Source organism: Vespa velutina, chromosome 9, assembly GCF_912470025.1.
Source record: "Vespa velutina chromosome 9, iVesVel2.1, whole genome shotgun sequence".
NCBI lineage: Eukaryota > Metazoa > Arthropoda > Insecta > Hymenoptera > Vespidae > Vespa > Vespa velutina.
Window position 1 is genome coordinate 8,760,962 of NC_062196.1, and position 15,078 is coordinate 8,776,039.

At 43.9% G+C, this 15,078-nt stretch overlaps 2 protein-coding genes across 6 annotated transcripts in view; one reads left to right on the forward strand and one right to left on the reverse strand.

Moving 5' to 3' along the window:
• Positions 1–11,092, forward strand: part of LOC124951685 (serine/threonine-protein kinase greatwall) — a 38,708-nt gene extending 27,616 nt beyond the window's left edge. Inside the window, exon 4 of one of the 2 annotated variants that reach the window (XM_047500461.1) lies at positions 10,764–11,092. In XM_047500461.1, coding sequence (XP_047356417.1) covers positions 10,764–10,837 — 74 coding nt within the window. In that variant the 3' untranslated portion in view covers positions 10,838–11,092. The remainder of the gene's footprint in view (positions 1–10,763) is intronic. The other variant, XM_047500460.1, reaches the window with a different exon arrangement.
• LOC124951683 (protein grainyhead) overlaps positions 1–15,078 on the reverse strand; it is a 63,405-nt gene that overhangs the window by 19,039 nt on the left and 29,288 nt on the right. For 3 of the 4 annotated variants that reach the window (XM_047500456.1, XM_047500454.1, XM_047500457.1), the window contains exon 3: positions 454–927. The exons of the other annotated variant lie outside the window; for it this stretch is intronic. In XM_047500456.1, the coding sequence (XP_047356412.1) occupies positions 454–927 (474 nt within the window). The remainder of the gene's footprint in view (positions 1–453; positions 928–15,078) is intronic. 4 annotated transcript variants of the gene reach the window in all.

A 15,078-nucleotide genomic window follows, 5' to 3' on the forward strand; every position in this document is an offset into this window, starting at 1 on the left:
AGTAGCAAATACTCGTCATGTGTACCTGCCGCTAAATAACTCTAACATGGATAAATCTTCGCGGTACTATTTCCTCGTTTGCACGGTCCCCGTTATTAATCGTGCTTCCTTCCACACTCAGCGCGAGCGGTAATTAACGTCAACACGAGTTGAATCGAGCTGGGTGTGTTTTTAACGTCACTTGCCCACCGACTATCGCGAGATCTACGCTAATCGAGTTCTACCGATGGTGCCGTGGTATGCGGACCCGACGACACGCGTGTTCGCACCTCGTACGTGCGTGTTACTCGCGTTTACACAGGCGCGCGTGCCTCCGACGTGTATCCTTTCTCACGTTGGTTGGTTCCAATGTCCCACGTTGATTCTCCTTCGTAAATCTTCAATGTGTAGAATTTGAGGAGAAGGAATGAAATAAAATGAGAGAGAGAGAGAGAGAGAGAGAGAGAAACTTACGTGGACCAAAGCTCGTGCGTCGGGGGTAGCTTGACGTCGGTGGTGGCCTTTTCCGGTAGCTTGTAGTACTCGTAGACGTAGGAAGCGGCTGGATCGTCGCCATGGCTGGCGACAGTCGAGACCTGATGCTGTTGTTGGAGATTTAGCATTGCCGCGGTCGCAACTGAGAGCGGATGCTCGCAGTAGGCGCGCCAGTCGCCCTCCATACCCTGAACCTGCACCTGCACCGCAGTGACTCTCTTGTGAACTTCCGGATCGGTCTCCTCGCTGGCACTCTGAAGGGACTGAGCCGCAGCCTGAGCCGCAGCCTGAGCCGCAGCCTGAGCCGCGGCAGCTTCCTCCGCCGCTAATTCTTCCTCCTCCTCTTGACTCTCTCGTTGCGACACGTAGCCTTGCTGTTGTTGCTGTTGTTGCTGAGACTCGTCGCCCACCGAGACGCTGCCGTTCGTCTCTTCCTCGCTGCGACTTCGTCGTCTGTCGTTGCAACAGAAAAAGTACGACATTTGTTGAAAATTTACACCGGGCTTATATCCGAAACGTTGAAATATCATTGATAGACGCGTCTTTACGCGTTTTCTAATAGCGCGCGAAACTAGAATCGCGTTGGATCAAAGCGAGATTCTACGGAAGGCTAAGCCGATCGTTTAGAAATACACCTTTCCGAAGGTCACAGACTTCGAACGTCGCCGGCGCTCGGTCGAAGAAGCGGGAAGGAGAAAAAGATGTAGAAAAATCTAAAGGAACCGTTTGGCTGGTAGTAGCAAACCGGCCCTGCTAGTAACGCGATAAATTACTCTCAGACTCATCGAATTTATCAATTAACGACGATCTTCCACGCGCAACGATGATTCCTCAATTTAGCAATGACCACCAACGATGGAAGTCGTCGGTTTCCTCTTCTCGCGCTTATACTTCTCCTCGATAATTTATTGTCGACCTATACATTACGATATCTAATCGCCTCTTCTTCTACCCTATTCCCCTCTTCCCGAGCCCCCTCTTCTTATCTTTAACTCGCAATATCCGAGCCATGATTTTCACTGCAAGCGCATCGAGACGTCCGGATATTTGTCACCGCTTCTTACTTTCCATCGGAGTAATATCTTCCGGCTATAAGGCGGTGGGGGAAGGGGGGTAGAGTAGAGACTATCTACGACGATGCGATTCATGAGGGTATTTAAAAAAGCAAAAAAGAGAAAGAGAGAATTATCTGTTGGTAGTACAAATACAATCTCGGTGAACGATTCTTACTCTGCCACCGGTATAGGCAGATGCCTTTGCCATCCTTAGGAGGAAGCGAGCAAGTGAAGAAGAAGAGAAAGAAAGAGAGAGAGAGAGAGAGAGAGAGAGAGAGAGAGAGAGAGCAATATATATACACGTACGAAGATTAATTATTATAAACCCCTGCCTTTTGCCTACAGTCATCAATTTATACTCTCTTCTCTTCTCTTCTCCGTCATACGTACGTACGTAGGTAGGTATCTACATAGATCCCAATTCCATTCCCAATTCCCGACCCTGCGCGATGGAATAAAGGTTCGTCCTCTCTAATTTATGCATGTAAAATCAATCTCTTCCTCTCTCGCTTTCTCTTCTACCCCTACCCTCTCTTCGTTCTCTCGTGCTTACGCCACGCTCTCTTACTTCTTATTCGGTCGCACCTGGATAACCGTCGACTTCCGAAAGAGAAAAGTGAGAGAGAGAGAGTGAGAGAGAGAGAGAGAGAGAGAGAGAGAGAGAGAGAGAGAGAGAGAGAGAGAGAGAGAGAGAGGCAGCCATCCTGATAATGAGGGACCGAGTTATCCTGTGCAAATATTTTCCTTAGTGGCTGTTTGCACAGGCACTAGATCCCTCTCTTATTTTCTATCGAGCCTATCACCCCTTGCCGGCTCTTCGAATTCGCGCGAATGATTCCCCGTTCGAAGTGATATGATGAATTCGGTATATCTCGTTTAAACAATGATTCTCATTCGTGATCACGAAGGCGAGAATTTTATTCGCGAATAGAAGCGTGTGTAAACAGTAATTTAGGCCTGCGCCCGGTATCCTATCGGTCGTATGAGCTACCTTTTTTCTTCTACCTTCGTTCGGTTCTACAATCGGCGGTAGCTTATTATCCGTAGAAAGAATTTCGCGACAACGCAAAAATGACATAGCTCGTGATCTCGCGAATTTTCAGCTCGTGTATCGAGATCGATGTCGGTGTCACCGTAGCGCCGAATAAGCTTTTGCGTTGTTCGGTTCGCTATCTCGAAAGAGGGAGGAAGGGAGAGAATCGAATAAAGAAGCAGGACGTGCAAGTTTTTCTCGGTGCGTTCCACGAAGATTTTCGACGATGCGCGGCGCGTCCTCCCTTTGAGTCGCGAAGGACGAAGAAAACACGTCGCGCTGGTGCTAGCTGCTGCGAACTGCTCCGATCTACCGTCGCTTCGAGCGCTTCGATGAGCGGAGAAAAACGCGAGCGTGGAGGGCACTCGAAGAACTCGCGCTTCGACGAACGAATTTCGGAATAATGCGAGCACGTAGAAGCGCCTACGTGCTCGGAATATACTCGCGTCGCCTGCTATCGGGAAAAAAGCCCTACATACATACATATATATATACATATATATATATATATATATATACGTATATATATATATATATACGTGTGTATATATACGTATATGTACGAGCAAAGCGGGCTGGGGTTGTTTTCTTCCTTTTCTCTCTTTTTATCTCTTTTTCTCTCAACGGCGCAAAAGAGACCGAACGAATCTGACTCTCTTTCGTCTATACCGTTCAAAGAGAAATTTTAAGGGTGATCCGTGCAGCCTGCCGGATACATATGCAAATTCGAAGAACCCTCAGCGAGAGACATCACCTGCGCATCCGGTTTTCGAACTCTTCTTTGATCTTCTTTCTCTCGCGACGACTTGCTTTCAGACACTAGAAACGAGGGAAGCTTCGAGAGGAAGTTCGATCGATTTTTCTTACTTTACTTCTTCGTTTTAATTTCTACGCCGTTTATACGCGAGCGAAAACGTTTCTCCATCGATTTTGACTACAATTATATCATAATCGACGTCCGTCAATCGATCTTTCTTGCAAATCCTGCGAGTTAATGCCCGTTCACGTCTTTCAGAGAACTCGAGAGAACCTATCCATTATAATTCCCGACGTTCACGGCTCACCGACTTGTGCCGTTTTTAGAAGGTCGATAAGGTAGCTTAAAGCAGATGTCGACGCATGTATTTAGAACTTTAATCGGTTTTTAAGGATCATTGAAAGGAAAGGAAGAAGAAAAAGAATTGGCATAATGAAAAGAAGTTACCCGGTAGACGACCGTTCCCGTCAGACGAACGCACGGAATGTAGCACGTAACTCACGTAAGACGGCCGAAGATAGTCGAATGAGAAAGGGAGGTTGTACTTTAGAGTCCACTCATATACGTAAATGTATAGCGTATGCGCGCGCTTAAAGCTCCATTCGCACTCGCGTATGCACCTACCTCAATACGTAAATGTTGCAGGTAGGTAGAACGCATAAAGAGCAAAGAGAGAAAGAGAGAGAGAGAGAGAGAGTCGCTTAATATTCCGTGGGAGTATCGTCCACGCGACTCAAGAACCCACCCTGTTTGCTCCCTCTTGCGCATTTCAATAAAGTCGCCTCCGCGCGCTTCTCGACGCTGGCAGCCGTTGCTTTACGATCGCGACGATTCACGATGATATTAAATACCATTCTTTCTCACTTACTATTGTTCAATATCTTTTTCAAATTTGATATCATCTTTTTTCTCGTATTTGGAACGGAGAAATCATCGATTCGTTTTGGATACGTTGCGCGGTTTCTTCAACATCGTGGACATGTGAACCATCGTAGGTGATATATGGAGTGGAAAATGCCGCGGATAACGTATGCTCTGCTTTATTTTGATAACTATCTCGATCTGATGTCATCTAAGCCCGCTCACACGTCCTCTCGTCGTTCGCTGGAGTGAGCTTGGCGCGACTCGCATACTAATTTTACAGGCTAAATTTATGTTCCTGGTCTACCGACAGTCCGTGTCTATGATATACATGATATACATATATATATATATATACATATATATATATGAAATCTGGAGATTAATCGAGCTGCGAGAAATAGTCTTTGGCAAAGGAGAGGTAAGCCGGAGCTACGATCGCGCATTATTTTCCCACAGCTTCGTATAATAACGGAGACGATATTAATAAGCAAGGAAGACGAGTAATTAAACGGTAAAATATAAGAGAAAAAGGTAGGTAAAAAAAGAATATATATATATATATATATATATATATATATATATAAGAAAGTCTCATAATCGAGGAACTAATACTTCCGTATAATTAGTCGATCCCAGAGAAGAGTATCGAGATCGATAACGGAATTTATGTTCGTAGATTAAGTCATTCGTAGGTTAATCGACAGGAGGAAAATCATCGACAAGAGAGATCGAACGAGAGAGAGAGAGAGAGAGAGAGAAAGAGAGAGAGAGAGAGAGAGAGAGAGAGATCGAGCTAGGAAGTTTCTGAACGTCGTTTAGAGCTTCGATCGAGCGAAGGAGTACATACGTCGACTCGATTAATTTCAATCGTCGGATCTAGGAAGAGAAGGAGGGGGAGGAGAGGTAGAGAGAGAGGGAGAGGCAGAGAGGGGAAACTTTAATTACATTAATTTCCGCGTGCACGGTTGGAAAATAGTACGGTCAGAAAGATAGGCGTCTTCGTTATCGCGTAATTTTATTAAAGAAATGGTTCCGCCTTTGCTCTCTCTCTCTCTCTCTCTTTCCCCCTCTCCCGCCTCCTATCTTTCTCGCCAAGGACTCGTTTTTTTTCGGACGAACGATGCTGTTCGAAGACCAGGATCGTTATTCCTCTGGTCTCTATCCGAGTAACCGGTCACTTCCGGCGGCAAGCTCGAGGCATCGAGACTAAGTACGAGCAACTTAAAAAGAATAAAAAAGAAAAAAGAAAAGGAAGGCAAAATGTCTCCCCCTCTTTCTCCATTCCTCCTTCGAGTCGACGATTTAATACGTGGGCTGGGGATGCGTGCACCTCCTGATATGGATGCGAGACACGCGAGTTTGAGTCTGTGCTCCCATAATACTTTTTTACGGCAGCTTTCGCTTTAATATTCTTTTGCTTTAATATTTTTTATTTTTTTTTATTTATTTATTTTTTTTTTATATCTTCCCTCTTTCTCTTTTTCTTTTTCTCTCTATCATGAAGCCTTCTTCTTGCATGGTATCAGAGTATTAGTGCTCGATATCGTGACAATGTGCTCTTTCGCCGCCCTTGTCTCGTTTTCGTTCTGTTTCCCTTTCTCTCTCTCTCTCTCTCTCTCTCTCTCTCTCTCTCTCTCTTTCTCTCCCTCTCTTTCTCTTTTTCGGAAGCGTAATGCGCGTTTCAGCGCGCACGTTGTCCGTCATCGAACCGTAGAGTTAAGAGAGAGAGAGAGAGAGAGAGAGAGAGAGAGAGAGAAATGAAACGAGCGAGGGGTACCCCAGGAGTGACTTTGATGGATGGATGATCCCCGTCAACCCTTTCAATCCTTTCTCCCCATTTTTTTCTCGAACACAAGTATACACACGCCGGTGCGGCGTATTTGCTTTTTATTTTTCACAGATAAAACGCTGTATCCGACAGGTCATTCTCTCACGGTCGCTACGGCGATGATACCGAGATTATAATCGATATGAATTTTTTCTCGAGCTGGCGTTAATTTAGATTAAAACTTTGAGGGGGGAGAGAGAGAGAGAGAGAGAGAGAGAGAAAGGGAATAATGAAAAAGTAACGGCACGTTCTCGAGCGACAAACTAGTTAACTAGTTTCGTCGAGCAATGCGCACGTGCGTTCAACTGTTGCAAAGAAAGCGACTCGCAAGAAACTCGCTCTATCGTTATCTAGTCGGGATAAAACATTAGAAAAATCGACTCCTTCGGAGTCTATTCTGAATCCTTCGGAGCGAGCGTGTGCACGCGCGCGTGCCTCCCCGTTATGGTTCTCTCGAATTTTTTCTTAGAGTGTACGCAAGGCTACCGGATTAGGCGAATCGCGGTTAAACGAAGTAAGGTGCTCGTTATCTGTCTTTCGACGGAGGGCGCGCACTCCCTTCTATCTCTCTTCGAGCTCTCTTTTTTTTTTTTTCTTTTTCTTTTTTTTTTTAAGTCATATCCGACGAGCGTGTTCTATCTCTCCGGTGTTTTCGAGTGTCGAGCGAAAAGGAAAAGGTAGGATCAGAGGGCTGGAAGAGTGGAAAGGGATACGAACGTGACTATCCAGCGTAACGGCTGATAGGATAAGCAGCGCCACGTACTTACTTCCTACATAGTTTTAAAATTACTCGGACAGGACGAGAACAATTAGCATTCGCCTATGTATCGCTCCGGGGTTGAAGGAGGTGCCGAAGAAGGAAAAAAAGAAAGAAAAGCGATAGCGCAAATCGCTTCGGCGATTTCCCTCGTGTACACGGCAATGCCCTAAAAGAGTTAATAGATAGATAGTCCGAGGAAGTTTCCATCCGCTTCTTTCGCTGCTCGGCTAATCTCGATTGCCTAGGAACGAACGCGTTAAAAAATTTAACGTCGTTAAATATATTGAAGGTAAATATCGCCATTGTACTCGTATCAAAAAGCGTTCGATCGTAATTAATGTAGATATATTTTTTTTTTTCTAAGGAAATATTTTCTCATTTCTTCTTTTTTTTTTTTTTTTTCTTTTCTTTTTTTTTTTCATTTCCTCCATACGACCATTGTAAAAGAAGGAATTACGTCAATACTTTTCGTGGACGTTGTAACTCATCGGATGAGGCAACGCTCGTTTTTCGCTCGTCCAATGCCAAGGGAAGCCAGTAAAAATTCTCCGCGGTACGAGGCGAATTGACTGCGTTAAGGAATTCAGGAAGAATCACCGGTGGTGGTGGAGTTAAACGGTCGTTTATAAGCGCGAAAGCCGCGTAATATCCAAGTCGATGACTTACAAGAAATATTAAGAGCTCGCGCATCTTTGCTCGAAGATATCGTCGGCGTTGAATATTAATCGATCGCCTCGGAGGATCTCCAGAGATAATATACCTTCCTTTTGCGTGAGACTACGAAAGAAGATAGAAAACGTACGGCGTCTCATCTTTCCGTTTTCACAATGGCCCAGGACCGTGGAGAGAGCGTAACCCTTTTATTCGGATCGCGAGTTCTTTCGTCGGATCAAGAGCTGACTTTTCGCGCGCGCTAAAGTGTGCCGTAACCGGGAAATAATGGGATGGGATTTCGTTCGACGCGCGCGGGACGTCCCGCTGCGTATCCACCGAAAATTATTCTCTCTCTCTCTCTCTCTCTCTTGCTTGCATTCTCGTATATACGGAGGTGCTGGACCGAGGAAGAGGCAGAGAAAAGGGACGTGGAAGAAAGAAGAGAGGGAAGGATCGAGTCGATGTAAAGGACTCCTAAGAGAGAGAGGGTTAAAAAGAAGGAGAGAGGAAACTGTATCGATATGAAGCGCGCATGCGAGAGAAAGAGAGAGGGATGACCGACTCTCTCTCTCTCTCTCTCTCTCGAGAAGTAACTCTATATTATTATCCTCTTTCACACCTCCCTGCACCTCTATGCGCTTCTCGAGAGCCTCGGTACAATCAACAAGAAGCACCTATTGTCTCTCATTGTGATGTCTCGCGCGTGGATGCAAACTCAGTTGAAAGAGAGAGAGAGAGAGAGAGAGAAGATGAAAGAGAAGGCCGCGCTTGTTCCTTCGCTCGCAGAATTAATCGGAGCCCACGTTGAGACCTAATTAGCGAATCGGTACGTCTGGAATTCATGGTACACCGTCGGATTAAACTACGGATCGTTGAACCCAACGACGACAGAGAGTTTTCAAACTTATTATGGGTTTAGTACATTAGTTTTTATTAATTCGCAAAGAGTGCCGATTACGATTCGTAGAAATCATCGTAACGCCCGGAGATAATAAATATAAATAAATAAAGATACGCGCATGGTATTCCTTTCCTATTTGATTACGTTTAGTATGGATCGTTATATGGATTTTCCGAAGCGTTTCTCGAACTACCGGTTGGCATCATCGGTTGCGATCTTCTTCTCTATTAAATAATTCAGCGATGAAAGCTGAATCAAGGGTCTCGTTCTCCAAGGCAAACTCATGGAAAAATGCTGAGAACACGGTTGCGCGTGCCTTCGAGTGATTCGATGCGTGACATTACTCGTTGTAGATACATACGTAAACGGCCGTATAACCTCTCTCTTTCCTTCTTTCTTCGTTTTTTCGAATCGGGAAACGTTGCCAGTTTCGTGTCGTTGTCCTGAAAAATCGATGAAATCCGAAACGAATCGACGAAGCGGGTCGAACCCGTCTTCGAAAATGACATTGAGATTAAGTTGTAAATCGTAAGTCCGATCGTTCCTTCCGTGAGGACCTCCTGGATTAGTTGAAGTCGTCGGTTCTCGGTTAGAACACTTTCGACGGGGATCGAATCCGGGTGACATTTGAAATTCGAATGGAGCGACCAGGTGCGCGGTGTCAAGCAGCGGAACGATTGAATTTGTCCGATCGGTGTCGGTATATCTTCAACTCTTTCTTCATCTGTACTATCGTTGAAATCGTGAGAAAATGATAGGACTTTGGACGTATTATATAATAACGTCGTTGGTTAATTCAGACCAGCACCAGAAATCATTCGAGCGAGCCAAATGAATTTTTCATCCTGACGTTAGCGTCTAACAGGGCCAAGTATTTAAAATTTCCGCAGAAGTCATTACACAATGTCCAGAGAGCCGTATCGTGGCTTCCAACTTAAAAGTTCTACCGTTAAGAGATTTATCTCCAGCATCGTTCTGTCCCCGAATGACAAATGCGTTTAAGCTGGAAATGGAATATCGATTCGAAAGATCTTGTATTATGTTGCTCTCCGCCGATACCGAGCGCGAACCTTTAGTCTCTAAAGCGGAGATCACTAATAACGATACTCCACTGATGTATGGCCTCGTCGATTTTTAGGCTCGACAAATTTCTACCCTGAGATTCGAAGCGAGGACGTATCGTATGAAAGAGAAAAAGGAAAAGATCCGACCCTTTTCCTGTCGATTTCAAAACTCCCTTACGACGTCTCGCGTACCTATTTGCAATAATAACGTCTCGTCGTTCTTGTAAACGCGAATGCCGTCATCGTCATTATAGACGATTTACGAGAGTATCTTTTGTAAAAGTCGCTTATCCTTGAAGGAGAAAGAAAGAAAAGAAGAAAGAAAGAAAAGGGTTGTCCAAGAGCGGCCAGGACACACGCGTGTACACCATATATGAAATTACAGAGCGGGTCGCGGTTTTGAAATAGAAAGAATTCTTTCTATGCAACGTTACCTCACACTATCACGCTACGTATCATTACTGTCAATTACGGTTATTACGCCGAATACTACCAATCGGGATGTACATGTGCCCTTCTCTCGTCTTAGCTTCTCGTCTCCCTTTTTTTACTCGTGCTCTTCTTTTCAAATACTTTTCGTACATCGACTTTCCCTCCTTCTGAAGTTTCTTTGGGAAATCGATAGAAAACGGTTACGAAGATTTTAGAATCTCTGCCGATGATCCAAAGACTCGTAGCCTCTCTCTCTCTCTCTCTCTCTCTCTCTCTCTCTCTCTCTTGCGATTCTAGCACGAGACCGAGAAACACAGGAGCAGCAGGCAGCACGTGCTAGGAGAGGACGACGGTAAATGGTAAATGGGAAATTGTAAATGGTAGGCCACTAGTGCATTCGCTCCGAACATGAATGAATGGAACCTGCTTCGCCACTTGCATACCCATTATAGGAATTCAGCTTACGTATACGTACGAGACAGCGAAGTAGTGGATATACGGGAGAGTCAGAGGTAGCTCGTGAGTGTGACCGGTCCAACGTACTCGTACTTGCGAGTGTATGAAAGAGATTGTATATCATATATGTGCGTATAGAGAGTAGATTTTATGAACGATCGAGAAAACCCAATGTGCTTCTTTCTTTCTTTGTTATTCGAATAAATCTACGCTATTGTGCATTATTACTCTTGTACGAATCGGCGAGAAAGGAATTTATACTCGATTACGCGAATGGTTTATCGCAGTGACTCATTAATTACGCGTCAAATCGATAATTATTACTTTGCTCGAGGCGCGAAGCAGGAATTTATCGATCGATATATATATACACACATATATATATATATATATATATACATATACATATACATATACATATACGTATACATATACATATACATACACATACACATACACATATACATATACAAATTTTTTCCTAGGTTTCAACAGTTTTCTCGACTTCCTTTTCTATGGTGGAGCCAACGAACGTGGTAAGGTCGCAAAGCTACAGTAAAAGTCAATCGTCCGAGAGCATAGACCGTGCTCGACATTACGTAACGAGATACGATGATCATCGTGCGAACGCAGCGGTAATCTTCGAGAAGAGGAAGAGGTAGGAAGAAAGTTCAACGCTCAGAAGAACCGCACGAGACCGTCGAGAGAACGAGCACGCATCTTTTTCGAATCCCTTCACGATGGATTGTCTTTTCGAACGAGCCGATATATTCTACGATAAAAATGTATCTCCTCGATTGCGACAGAAAATCGACATTCTACCCGTTCATTTTTTCTTTTTCTTGTTTTTTTCTTTTTTTCGTTCAATCTTCTAAAACGATTTATTTAGATAAAAATACGTATAGTATATTAATTACAACGTCAAGCGCGTTATTTACTAAAGCTTTCAACTTGTTCCTTTCGAAAGAGATACGACCGATCGATACCGCTGCCATGATATTTATAAAGATAATTTTCGAAATTATTAGACGCTTATGCTTTTGTGAATAGGGTGGTATTAGCACCGTGAACGTGTACGACGTAACGCCCGAACATCGTGCCACGATCGCATTAAGCAATTTAATGACTCTTAATCACGTACGCGTGCAATGCGATCGTGCTTCTAGCTCGTTTAACGTACCTAAAAACCCTTTTCAATTATGACTCTGTAATTTAAGATCCCGATAACATCTTAATCGATGTATCCCGTAGAAAAATGATGATCGTCAATTGAGAACAAACGTTTGAGCGTTCATGGATCAAAAGTTTCGATTCAAAACGATTTAAAACGAGTAGCTAATTCATGATTTCGATGATTTTATCATTTCGATAGAAATATTTTTTCAACGTGTATCGTCAAGCCTTTTCCTTCCATTTTTTTTTTTACAAGTTTCGGAAGCAATAACGTGTTAATTTGTTTAACGACCGACAAGATTCGATGATTGAGAGGAAGAATTTTTTCTTTCTCGTTTTTTTCTCTCTTTAAACACTTTCGACGAAACAATTTCGTATAATGAGATTGGTCTTGCACACTTTCTCTCTCTCTCTCTCTCTCTCTCTCTCTCTCTCTCTCTCTCTGTCTGCCTCTCTCTCCTGAGAACAAAGCGAGCGCTCGTCCTTACAAACGTACAAGAGAGGGGGGATGTTTGCTCCGCTTTTCTGAGCGCGATCCGCGTCCACCTCGTCGTTTTCGTTGTCCTTCTCGTAATTCGGCTCGAGTACGGCGCGCCTCCGGCAAACCAGTTCGAAGTCGGCCAAGCATATGATCCCGAATATGTACGCGCATATTCGTGCCCCGTTAACTAATCTCCAGTGTTGCACGGCGTGCCTCCATTAGTTAGATTCTTTCAGCGATACATCATCTTGAAACATTTATGAGAAGTAGCCTTTTCCGAAATCGATCGCGTAGTTGATAAAAATGAAAGGCTCGGTTAACGACTCTATATATTTTTTCTTTCTTCTCAACTCGTTGAAAAAAAAAAAAAAAACAAAAAAAGAAAGAAAAAAGAAAAAATTGTTATTCTCGATGGAGTTTGAGCATTAGGCGAATATGAAATATGTGAAACGAAGGTAAGACGTGGCATTTGGTTCTTCTCGATGATTTCGATGTCTCGCTAAAGGAAAAGGGTGCGTCCGGGCAAGCCATACATCGTCCTTCGGTAATGCACGTATATGGCCTCCGGCTTTTCGAGCCTAGCCGCTCGACAAATCATTCCTCGTTAAGTCTGCCTGTTTATCGTGTACCGACAAAAATCTCAATATGTGTCGTCGTTTCTCTCTTATATCCGTGCGCTCTCTCTAGGCTCTAACGGCTCTTCTCTGACTTTTCTCTCTCTCTCTCTCTCTCCCTCCCTCTCTCTAAATCGCTTTCCTCTCGAAAGGATCGAGAAGAAAATTCAGATACGCCTTCCATCTATTCGAAGAGAAAGATCGTGAGAAAAGCTCGAAAAGAAGACTCGAATCGTTCTTCACCGAGCATTTTTTACCTGCTCGGATATGTTCAAACCGCTCGGACCCTTCGTTGACCGACCTGGTTTCGCATAATCCGCGCTTAAATCTGGGACGTGGGACTTGCTCGGATAAATCATTCGTAACATTAACCGTAAGGATCGTAAATATCGATGTTAGCACGTTGAATTTTTAATTAAATTCGCGAAATTGATAATTACTGAAAGTTAAAAGAATTAAAATAGACTTAGACCCGCAGATATTGCAGAGGGAATAAATAGGCACATTCACGAGGTTCCATAGATAGATGAGAGAAGTCGGCAAGGTCGGCGAGTTGCCTCAAGGCGCGAGAAGTTCTAGTCGGTCTTCCACCACAAATCATTCCTCGTTAAAGATGACTTTTTGTCGCGCGTAAAAAATATACCTATTCTTCGAGCGTAGCTATCTTCTTCGAAGTTAACAGTTGGGTCGTTCTTTTCCTTTTTATTTTTCTAAAATAACGATGCATTCATAGCCCATAAAACGTCATGGCGTTCTACCGAAAATATTTGTTAAAGTTATCGGACGAGATTGGCGTGATACGCGCATAGGCCGAGGAAAATTGCGTAAGAGAAATCGTCATTCGGAAAGCAATAATGCTTTCACGATACTCGGACGACTCGTATCTCGTAAAAAAGAAAGACTAAGAAGGAAGCATCTCTGTGGGACATGTGTCACGATTATGTCTACTCAAAGGTGAAACGTTTCTGCTTCTCGTGATCGGATATTTACCGACTACGTTTCTCGATGAATATTCATGCCGAGCAAGTTTATATTTGACGGGCAACGTTTAAAAAAATTTCGCCACGGAATCACCTCCGTTTTATTACCGAGTTTAGACCTATACGTTCCTAGTTTCCATTCTGTACTGACTAAAAAGATAAAAAGACAAAGAGTAAGGATGTAGTAACGTGCGATATAGGTATATAAGTTAATTGCCAGTGGCCTAAAGAGTATTGTGAGGAAGCACGACGGGATTGCTCTCACCCTCCGCCGGAGCTTTTTAACCCCCGTCTTTGGCATTGAACGAAAATAGGCAGGCCATTATTGTCGACAAGCACCGACTAAGAAAAGCGAACCGTAGAGAGCGCGCGCGTTAGAGAGAGAGGGAGAGAGAGAGAGAGAGAGAGTAGAGGAAGAAGAAAGTCCGTTCTCCACGGCAGGACTCTCGCCGTAGGCTAACGGTCGTGTTATTAGCGGAAATCGAATTGTCCTTCGGACCCCCGGCGCTTTCGCTTTCGCGCCTCATTTTTAAAGAATAGAAAATCCTTTTTAATTTGCATATCGCGATCTAAGCCACTCATGGTGTTAATTCGATCGATCATTGTTGCGGACAATTTCTCAGCCCTCGTACAGCCTCTACCTTTCTTCGTTAATTACCTTCTTTTCCAGCTTTTCTTTTCTTTCTTTATATCGATGGAGCTAGCTCGCTCCATCTCCCACGATTAGAAACGATGTTTGTCTTTCGCGCGAATGGAGCTTAATGATATTATTATGGAATCGATCGATCGATCGATTGATCGATCCGTTGGACTTATCAGCCGGTTCACCGACCTATCTCGCATTCGCTCTCTCCCTCCCTCCCTCCCTCTCTTTCTCTCTCTCTCTCTCTCTCTTCGCTTCGCTCTATGGTACTTGACAGTTTGTCACTAATAACACGCTACGCCGATTCTAATTTTAATTTTTATTTTCTCTTTCTCTTTCTCTCTCCCTCTCTTATCCTTTCACAACGTACGTACGACTATGCCTTTTCTTTTTTCTTTCCTTGTTTCTCAACGGCGAGAAACGAGAGGACAGAGATATAGGTATTCAAAGTCGACGGAAAGAACGGCCAGTCCTTAATATGGCTTTATGGCTCCATTAAAAGCGTCCGCGAAACGTTCTCGCCGACTCGCCGGAGGAAGTACGATCGAAAACGATTTTGGAATCGTCGTTCGCGATGGAGAATACAACGAATTCTTTCCAACGATCCGTGTTTATACCGAAACACGGCTCGTCGGTACCTGAGTGCGTGTCTCCGCAATAGAATCAAGAATTATTTTTATCATAGCCGCTAAAAGCCTACCAACGGACTTTTCAACGCCGAGTGTCGGGACCTTGCGAGCGTCTACTACCTGCCTACAGGGTGTCCCATTAGTTCCAATCAAAGTTTACCACGAACCGCTTTATGGGACAAATCTTTCATTATTATCGTTAATTTATTTACTCCTTCTTTATATCGATTCGCAATAAAATTAGAGAGCTATGCGATTATTTTTTCATTTATCGTTCAAG